Source organism: Alligator mississippiensis, chromosome 16, assembly GCF_030867095.1.
Source record: "Alligator mississippiensis isolate rAllMis1 chromosome 16, rAllMis1, whole genome shotgun sequence".
In the NCBI taxonomy this organism is placed as follows: Eukaryota; Metazoa; Chordata; order Crocodylia; family Alligatoridae; genus Alligator; species Alligator mississippiensis.
This window is the reverse complement of record NC_081839.1, coordinates 33,267,555-33,278,086: the sequence shown is the minus strand read 5'-3', so window position 1 is coordinate 33,278,086 and position 10,532 is coordinate 33,267,555. Positions and strand designations below refer to the sequence as shown.

The 10,532-nt window shown below is 43.9% G+C and overlaps 1 protein-coding gene across 1 annotated transcript; it reads right to left on the bottom strand.

Moving 5' to 3' along the window:
• Window positions 1-892: 892 nt before the first annotated feature.
• On the bottom strand, window positions 893-9,471 carry REXO2 (RNA exonuclease 2). The gene is made up of 7 exons (XM_059719486.1): window positions 9,339-9,471; window positions 9,027-9,110; window positions 7,539-7,616; window positions 4,497-4,608; window positions 3,624-3,732; window positions 3,210-3,263; window positions 893-1,314 (listed from the first exon to the last, which is right to left on the bottom strand). Exons 1-7 carry the CDS (start codon window positions 9,453-9,455, stop codon window positions 1,185-1,187), a joined length of 684 nt encoding a protein of 227 aa, XP_059575469.1. The 5' UTR covers window positions 9,456-9,471; the 3' UTR covers window positions 893-1,184.
• Between the last annotated feature and the right edge of the window lie 1,061 nt (window positions 9,472-10,532).

Here is a 10,532-nt window from a genome sequence, read left to right as displayed (position 1 = left end):
GAACGAGACCATGTCATCCACCACAAACAGCTCTCAGTACGCTGTGTGATTTGGGAATCCACTTGTCATGCTGTTTTAATCTAATCTGGTTTAATACATAAAGCAAGTCAGATGATGTGATGCCCAGTACTAACCAAACCGTAAGATTTGAGTATCTGTAAATCTGTTGCTAACTGAATTTTCTTATTGGTGGAAAAAGTATCAGTCCCTTTCCCCCAGATCACGAGTTATAGAAATGATCCTGTACTCCTGTACTTGTGTTCACACCAGTGAACTAAACAGGAATATCTTCAAGGGCCACAGGAAAACACATTATCTGCTTCTAAAATTTAGGAGTAGCCTATTAAAACCTGAAATATTAATTTGTGTGTTACAGGTTGGCCCAGTCATCCCCGAAACATACTTCAGTCCTAACTTTCAGAGTATACCTTTGTTTTCCCCAACTGAAACTTCATCTCCATGATCATAACTCAGGTTTTGTACGTAGCTCAATGGTAGTCTTGAAGAATAACCACCTCCACAGAGCTAAGAAGGGCTTTTGTTATTTGAATTACAGCACATTAGCAGGCAAAAGAAAAGATGGCTGTACCTCTGACACCAAAAGCGTGGGAGGTATGCATGATAGCAAATGTAATAAACTCCGCAGTCCTACTGCTTATTAGACTACACCAAATGATGCACAAGCTCAGCCTGGCTTTAAGTGGAAAAGTGTGTTGTGTGAAGAGATTTCTTTTTACACTTGCACCAATATGACTGCTGTAGACTGCAATCCATTACTTAGAGCATTTTATTTTACAAACTAAGGAAGGCTGGTTCACTTTTGTGAAGAAGACCATTATGCTGAGAAGTTTCAGGCTAATTCAGCTGTTAAAGCAAAGAGAAAGCCTGACAATTTCTTCTTTCAACAGAACTGGTTTTATTTGGTAACAAAAGAGTGCATCTAAAACCAGATAAAGAGAAGTATCAAACAGCAGAATTTACCTGGTACATACAAACAAAGGAGCTGCTGAGACTTAAATGTACAGATTCACAGCTCAAACAGAAAAGCAGCAGCAGTTCAGACTTCCGTCCGTTTTGACAACTGTTAAGAAACAAGGTAACTGAAAGAGGCTGTTTCCTAGAAGAATGGCGAACAGAAAAGCACTAGGAGATGCATCTATGGGATGGCATTGCAAGATCAGAAATCAGCTTGCAGCTTTATCGCTTTCTCCATTTTCTATTAGTTTTCTTTTCTTTTCATCAGTTTTCGTCTTGAAAATGCTATCTCTGTAGAACTGAAGTTCTTTGATGCTTTCCCTGATGTCATCAAGGGCTCTGGAAGAAAATTAAACAGGGTTTCAAAATGCACGCGCACACACACGCAGGGCTAAATCTGGCTTCTAATGCATTTCTCAAATTCCAGACTGTAAGAAATGAAACGCTGAAATATATGGAGCACAAATCTATCAGTAATAAAGCAGTCTTCACTAGATGCGGATCGCAGGAAGCAATAAAGGTTCAGCAGGGCTGGTGTGCGAGGAAGTAACATATGACTTATTAGCCAGTGCCACTGAGTGAGATACAAGTGTTTTCAAGCCAACAGGCTCCAGAGCTTTGCAACATAAAACAAACATCAGTATTAGCCTGAGACACAAAACACTAGATTAAAAACCGGTCCAGTTCCTGATTCAAATTGCAGCAAGCAAAGTTTAGGTTAGCTATAATGAAAAACTAGGAGGGTAATAAGGTACTGGGACAGGCTACCCAGAGAGGAGGTGGAATCTCCATCCCTAGAGGTTTTTAAGACCCAGATAGACAAAGTCCTGGCTGGGATATACTAGGGCTGGTCCTGTTTTGAGCAGGGGGTTGGACTAGATGTGACCTCCTGAGGTCCCTTCAACTCTCATTTTCTATGATTTAGCACATGATCTGCTAGGTGTGCCCTTGGCCAAGTCCTTTCATCTCAGTGTGCTTTGTGTCTCCTCCCATGTTACGTGAGGTCCTCAGGACAGCCGCAGTAACTATGCATTTATGCAGAACTATCTACATGAACAGCGTAAATAGACCCTGACTTCAGCTGCTGCCCCTGGGTTACTGCAATACCAGTAATTTTTGTTTAAAAAGGAAAGATGTCAAGAACAGTATGCACTGAAGATCAAGGGGAAAAAAAAATCAAACCAGGATGTAGATTTCTACACCAAAAATGTCAAATAAAACTATGGTTGAGTAGTGCACTTCCTGAATTCAGGACTCCATCAGCTAATCACTCCTTGATCCGAAGGTTTCTTTTTAGCAAATGCTTCCCAAAAGTGCACTGAAGCAGGCCAGTCCTCAACCAGTAAACCTCAGCAATAGCCAGACTTCACCTAGCCTTCCTCCCCCTCATTATGCTTGAATACACAAAAGCTTCTAACATCAGCCGTGAGAGGTAAACCTGTCTTCTGTGATGTGTGAGGCTACAGGCTATGACCAGGCTGCTAACCTTGGCCTAATCTTACCCAGGTCGTGTGTCGTGCAACTAAGAGAAGGGGTAAGGATTACTCCTACTTTCCTGCATCCCTTTGCAAGTAGCAACACCTTCTCACCACCCACACGTGAAGGAATGTAGTTACCCTGGGACAGGAATGAACACGAGCACCCCTGCCAGTGGTTACGGTCCCGGGGCGATTTTAGAACAGGAGTGCTCCTGTCTGTGCTAAACTACAATGGCTTAGTTTCTTGGTGAGAAGGAGTTAAAACACTGGAGGTTTATTTAGTCCACTGCGTTCAGCACCAGCAACCGGTCAGACAAGCTCCGATTTCAAAATCTTTTCTTATGAAACATGCAGACTAAACAATTGTGCTCTCTTCCAGTAGCACACAGAGCCCCTGTCAGGACTGAAGCACTCTACACAGAAATGCAAGGGGACTAATCCTGCTCCTCATTTAAGTCCATGGGCATTGGCTTCAGTAGAGTCAAGCAAAGGCCCAATTCCCTCTACCACTGGCCCTCTAGCAACACATCTGCTCCAGCAGAGATGGGCAGAGCATTGCTAAGTTGGCTTTGACTAATTATCACGATGAGACCAAAGTGCTGAGAGATGCTGCATCTGGGTTGGCTTGAGCAGAAATGCGAGAGAGTCACTGATGGATAATGAAATCCTTCGGCTTTCGACACTTTGAGATGAAAGTGCATCATCCTTTTTAAGCAGGACTGATGTTCTGTAATAAAGGCAAAAGTGAAGCCTCACCTGTGAGAAGCTGCCTTCTTTGGTGCAAATTCATAGTCCTCTGGGTACCAGCGTCTGTATATGGAAGAAATTGATTTTAAGGCTATAAATCAAATTTTAAATATATACCAGGGTGCCTCACTGGGTTTGCTAAAAATGGATGCAAGAATTTGGGTTGGATCGGTATTCAGAAAAGTCACAACTTCAAGCATCAAAATAACATAATCTGCAAAAGCTAAATGCCTCCCCTCCTTTACATGCAACTCATGAAACAGACTGCGGTACTTTGTGTGTGGTGCGAGTGGAGTATACAAACGAGCTAAATCAGCGTCCAGTCTTCTGCCCAAATAACCCTCTTCCTTTGTTTTAGAAGACTAAATGAATCCCACTTTACAGATCTCTCCTTACACCCATTTAACTTTGTGTAGTATTTACCTGCAAAGTTCCTTGACGGTGCTCACATCAATAATCCTATAATGAAGATGCCTCATGAATTGAGGCATGTATTTGTCAAGGAATTTCTTATCTGCATGAACAGAGTTTCCTAGAAAGACATAAAACAGGTATTTCTTTCAAGATACTACAAAGCTATGTTAAATGACATCTGAACTAGAAACAGGCTAGGCAAGCTGGGGAAGGTTTCTAAGTTTTGTGTTCTAGTAATATGATTTTAAAGGTTTTTGTCAGATTTGCTTATTAGGGAGCACTTGTGTGAGTTTCAAATGTATAATCACTCCACATTAAATTCTTCAATTACTTTCTCTGCATGACACAGTAGCTGTAAATAGATGGCTCAATAAAAGTGCCAAACGTTATACAAACGCCAGGTTTTTCACCAAAGGGCAAAAAAGCCTTCCTATGAACATATTTCACTTGGATCATAGGACTTTGACCCCTACGTGTCTGAGTAACAGGACATTTGGAACGTAGCTTTTGGCCCTTGGTTTGATTCATATCCGTGAGGGGGTGGGGAAGGTGCCTGTGCCAGGATACTGTTTATAGTCTGCATTCACCAATTGCTATCAACAGTAAGTCATGCCAGTACTAACATAACCATATAATGAAGCATTAGCGCTAACAGAAATTTAAGATTCCTGCATAATTTCTATGCAGTACTTGCTTTAGGCAATTTATGGATGGTTTGACACCCAGTGCTGAACTCTCTCTTAGTAAATGAAACTCGATTTGCCTGCAGGAAGGAGGCGGCTAAAGCACCCCTGCCATGTAGGTTAACAGGCCTTCTGAAGCCCAGCTGGGAGCTGCAGGAGGGATGATGTTATTAGTATTAAAAATAAGTACATATTTTACCTGCAAGAGGACAGAGGCCAGGGGGTGTTTGCTGTCGTACAAAGGACAGAAATTCATACTCTGCCTGCTGCAGTGAAATTGTACTTTCCTTCACAGCCTTAGTAAGGCCCGACTGCAAGAAAGAGCCATCCAACAGAAATCAAATATGTACCGCTACTAAAAAATACTTGTAGCAAGTCTATACAGCAAACTATCTACCAACCCAATGTTATTTATACATCAATATAGCCTACAGCATTAAGAAAAAAAATACAACTCAGCTCCTGTACTGCGCCCTCTGGAAGATCTCAACATTTCGTTACCTATTTCAGTAGTGACTAAGGATAGATTTCAATGCATTTACTCATGCTGAATAGTATCCTACTCTACAATCCCACTGACTTCCATGGCATGACTGCTTATAGTGTATGGCACTGTACGTTATTGCTACAGATGCATCCAACTCGGACCACAGCAGATAAACCTCCGTGATATTTTTCCACCTGCTATTTTATGGGGGATGGAGTAGCCCCCAGTTACTTGGACTTTGTACAGAGCTTTATGTACATAAATGTATGTATTCCAGCAGAACGTTTAAATAGCTTTGTATCTATTTAACAAGAGACACTTGCTAGTTTACAACACGGATTATTTATTGGATTGTATCAGTGCAGTTAATGGTCTGTACGCATTTCGGCAATAACCCCTGCTTTCAGGATTTCACAACACGCGGCTAGATGTCTGCAGACTGCTCTCAGGGATGATTTTTGTTGTTGTTTCTTTAATCCAACCTTGAAAAATATAAATTGATATTTCTAAGTTACCAAACTGCAAATAAACATAGAAGAGGTAATCTATGACATCCATCCTTTCAGATCTGCTTTAAGAGGTCCCCAAAGATTTATTTCCATCTGGCTGTGCTGCATATTTCCATGCTGTGCTACAAAAGACTACTTGGTAGACCCAAGTGGTGCTTAAAAATTTCATTGTGTGCTTGTATTTTCCTCTGTGCTGTAATTTTATCTTTCTTTAGCCAATTAAAATAAGTAGCTCTTCACAAACAGAGATGACTTGTGCTTCCATCTCCAATTCACCTGAGAAGCAGAGCTGTGTTTGGATTCTAAACTCAAAGAGAAAAGGATCTACTTTACGATTTCCTTTTTGTTTCCCAAGTTCCCACTAATCTCTCCCACAGAAAGAAAGATGCCCAAGAGGGATTTATGGGTGTTTTATAACTCCATCGCTTAATCGAAAACTACCTTGAATTTAAATTCATGATCAGGGCTTGGAAAATCCATTCACTTTCTTGCCATTGGCAAGGAAGAAGCTTTCCCTGGTGAGTGAGAGCGCTAAAATAATCTATTTCTGCAAAATTTAAGCTTTCAATGAAAAATAAATTAGGTTTGCAGCCTTTGGGGATGGGGAAAAATAACCAGCCAAATATCAGCTTCTTGTAAATTGGCACAATGCTGTTTTCCTCAGTCGATTAGGGCTAGATCCACAAAAGAACTCAGGCCCCTCGGTCCAAGTAGACCGTCCTCAAAACCCCTATTTAACCTCATTACTGACTACGTTTTTACAGGAAAGTTCGCTATGTGGGTTTTGCTTTTGCTCATGTCCGGAATTGCCTTGGTTGGGTCAAACTTGAGCTGCTCAGTTCTTTTCTCGTCCCCAACCCTCTGGCTAGGCGTTCCCCCGCCTCCCTGTGCTGTTGGCCTGATCCCGTGTGTATGCTCAGCATGTACCTAACACCCTTACAGGAGCAGGCTCCATGCAATCACAGCGGCGGTTATAAGGAGTGGATGAAGGGACAAGAACTGAGCGTAAGGCTCTCTAGCCAAGTGACCGACTCGTGCCTAACACGAGGGCAACCTGAGATGTTACGGTCCAGACTGAACGGTTACGTAAGCAATCGAAACCACGTAAGAAGTCCTTTGAGAGCAACTAGAACTCAGGTCTCATTTTAAGGGGCAACTCTGATCTCTACCTTGAAATCTTTTATTAATTATAAAACAGCTTCATCAAAGGAGGGGTTGAGGATGGCCCCCACCTCAGCTGCGTGTGGTTAAGGCACTCTCAGCAAAGTGCAGAGATGTGCATCGGCCAGCCCCCCGCATCTCGCGCGGCCTGGTTGAGTGCTTTATGGAGCAAACGGTTGCACGCAAGCTGAGCAGCACCACTCCCTCTCCCTTCAACCCTGTTTTACAAGAAGGCAGCAACTTCTCCGCAACTTGGGCACCTAGCACCAAGGGAGAGTCAGGGCTGTGAATCCTGACTCAAAGGGAGACACCCCACTCTCTCTTACACGCTTTGTACTGGTTACCTCCAGAATCTCTCTGCTCGGCGTACTGACTGCTCTGAATTGCATTACGAAGCTTAACTCTTGCTGCGCACGGCCTAAGGCTGAAGTGTCTAATTCAGCACCTTAGATTCCCCGCCAGGGCCCAGACACCTAAACGTCAGATGGCATGAGGATGAGCTTTACGATGGCAAGTTTTTTGCATGGATCCAGCCCTTAGCATTAGCCTCAGCACTGCGAACAACACCAGATGTCGGCCAGTTTGTTTCAGAAGTGGCAAGGCCCACATCCGCTTCATTTTATTGCTTGAGGTTTCCCAACCCGCAGCAGCTGAGGATCTAGCCCATTCTCCATCCATCTGCCTTTGTGGTAGGTCTCCAGGCCAGACAATAGCAAATGGCCCTATTTCAGGTTACTGCTGAACACAGTTGCTGGCGATAACGCATTTCAGGGCGGGCCTGAAGTTAACAAAGTTAACTGTAACGCTGGACTTCTGGATTCAGCTCCAAGCTCTGCTGTGGTCTTCATGCAAGACCTTGGGGAAACGACGCAGTCTATTTGTACCTCCCTTCCCAGCCTGTCAAATGGAAATGGTACGTCCTTTCCCCCCATCCTTTGTCTGCTTGTCCATTTACACTTTAAGCTCTTCCACACATAGGCACCCTCTCTGAAATGCTCAAACAATCCTGAGATTATGAATATAAAGGTGGTTACACAGTTACAACCAAGCACCAATTCTGGTGCTATTTCTCTGGAACCATTACCTTCCCGTGATGCTCTTTACACCACTCGGACATGCCATCCAACAGCTCATCTGGCTGATTTATAATTAGATTGGGACCCTGTTGATGACAGAAAAAGAAGCAGGGCAATCAAAACCTAAACAGCAGAATTATTGTAGAGTTTTACATCAGACAGCAACAATCTGCGTCTTGCATGGACGGCTCTAGCTTTAAAAAGAAAATTACAAGACGACTACCCTCAGGTTGCTCCACTCCTGCCCCCGGGTTGCTTTGTTCGGCAGTCTCACGTGGCATGAAATGAGTCTCACTAGGATTAAACTTCCAGCGCTAGAACTACAGATTTTAGCTGAAATGCTCTTCCAGGCGACCTGACTGCTTTGACTCCCAAAAGGCCTTCTGACATGACATCGCCCTGTTTTACATAGGAAAAATCACTGGGGTTGGTGGCGGTTCTTCAGCGCTGAATAATAATAATTCAGCCTGAAATGTGGAAGTCGCATCACGTCCTTCTCTGTCCAAGCATCATCTCACCAGGTTCTCCATCTGAACCTTATTTAACAAGTCGTGATACATGAGCTGAGAGCAAACCCAGTTTCACTGCCAACATCGCGCCTGTTCTGCAGGGCTCGCTTAGCTGCCAGAAAACCTTGTTCCTGTCATCACGGTATAAAAGCTACGACTTCTCCTATGCAACGGGACAGCACGTCTCCGTCACGACGTACGCCACAGTCATCTTCCTGGTTACAATCACCCTTAAATAACAATTTGAAGCAGCAGCTGGCAACAATTACAGTATTGAAAAGAATATGAAGGGACCCGATTCTACAGCTACTATATATATAAATAAATAAATAAATAAATAAATATTTATAATATATGTGTCTGTGTGTGTATATATGTATATATATATAATACACACACACACACATATACATACACATATTTATGTGTGTGTGTGTATATATATATAGATTTTTTTTTTTTTTTTTTTTTTTTACAGCTATTACAGAATTGGAAAAGCTTCCTTTTAAGTACGCGGCTGGAGGGAAAAGGATAAAAAAAAAAGCTAATGAGGCAGTATTCAAATGTTTCCAGACATCAGTTGTTTGAAAACATATTTTTTCTACAGGAAAAAAAATAAAACATTCAGACATAAACTTGGCGTTCTGCAGCAATTAAAAAAAAAAAAAAACAAAAAAAAAACCATTCGAATTAATTTCTAGGATTCGACACATCTCCCTTCTGCATGGCTTTGAGTCGCCTTCACGTGTTTCAGGCCGAGGGCGAGCGAGGCCGTTTAAAGACGGCCACCACGAAACGTAACGCACTTCAGGACCCAAAAAGCGCGCCATAAACGGCTGCCTGCCGGGCTGCGCTGCTCCATGGGGCCCGTCCCGCTCAGGCGAGTCGCCGGCACCCAGGTCCGGCGGCGATGAGAGCGGAAACGCCCGGCGCGGATTGAGCTGACACGCGTGACGCGAATCCGGGAGGTGCCAAACGGGTCCCTACCTCGGCCAAGATGTTCAGGTCGGAGTCGGTGATGAGACACGCCATCTCGATGATGCGGTCCTTCTCGATGTCCAGACCCGTCATCTGCAACGCAAGGCAACGGGGAGTCTGGCAGGGGCGAGGACAGCCACCATGCTCCGCTGGCGCAGCGTCGCGCTGTTGCGACTCTGGACGGGGCCCAGCATCACACCGTGGCGACTCTGGACAGGGCTCTGCCCGCAGGAAGGCAATGGCCGGTGCCTGGTGCTCAGCACCCCAGCCTCACCCCAGACCCTCCCTCCCGGGCACACCCACCAAGCAGCCCCCGCTCACCTCCAAGTCCACCCAGACCATCCTGTGCCCCATGCCCGCGCCGCCGCCGCCGCCCTCCGCCATGGCCGCCCGCGTCGCCCAGCGCAGCCACCCGCCCAGGCCGCCGGGCGCCGGCATCGCGACACGCCGCCAAGCGCCGCCGCGGGACTACAGCTCCCAGCGGCCCCCGCGCCGCCCCTCCCCCGCGGGGCCGGGCCGGGTTTGCCCCGCGGGCTGCTGGGAGCTGTAGTCACCGGGGCACGAGGCGGGCGCTGCTGGCATTAAGACTCCGCTGGGTCTTAATGGGATTAGTTTCAAGGGGCAAATGATGATCTAGGACCATAACATCATATATTATATTATATTATATTATATTATATTATATTATATTATATTAATCCTATCTAAATGCTATGTGTGTATAGATATAGATATAAATAGATATATGCATCTAATTTCTATATCTATCTAGATATCTATATGTAGATAGCTATAATCTAGATATAGATTAGATATCTAGATATAGATATCTATAATCTAGATATAGATTAGATATCTAGATTATAGATATCTATAAGATGAGATATCTAGATATAGATTAGATATCTAGATATAGATTATAGATATCTATATATAGGTATCTATATAGACAGATACAGAGAGATATAGAAAGAGATACAGAGATCTATATAGATAGATGGATAGATATATATATAGAGATTGAGAGAGATCTATATAGATATAGATATATGCATATATAGACATATATATATATATATATATATATATATATATAAAAATCGAGAGAGATATATAGAGAGATCGAGAAAGGTATATAGAGAGACAGATATATAGAGGTATAGATTTTATATATATATAGAGAGAGAGAGAGAGAGATCTAAATATATATTAGCTATATAGAGAGAGATGGACAGACAGACATATAGATAGACAGATATAGAAATATGGATCTATATAGCACTGATGATGTGTTTTCCCCGCTGTTCTTTCCCCGTCTGTGGTGGAATCATGTTGTTGGTGGACACGCGGTGGGCAGGAGCCGCTCCCTGCACAGCGGCACGTCTGTGTGATCCCAGCTTAGTTTCCATACGGCTGATGCGCTTTCGTGAGATTTTTGCCCAGTTCCACGTGCGAGGCGTCACGCTTAAGGGCAAGCAGCTTGTAGGGAGCCCGTGGAAATGCCGAGAAGCAGCC

Bases quoted from the DNA above. Each gene is read 5' to 3' on its own strand.
- REXO2 (XM_059719486.1), bottom strand. From the start codon at position 9,455: ATGCCGGCGCCCGGCGGCCTGGGCGGGTGGCTGCGCTGGGCGACGCGG. The intron at 7,617-9,026 runs GTAGGGACCCGT...TGTCATCAACAG, and splicing joins ACCTGAACATCTTGGCCGAG to GGTCCCAATCTAATTATAAA. The intron at 3,733-4,496 runs GTAAAATATGTA...ATGTCTTTCTAG, and splicing joins TGGCCTCTGTCCTCTTGCAG to GAAACTCTGTTCATGCAGAT.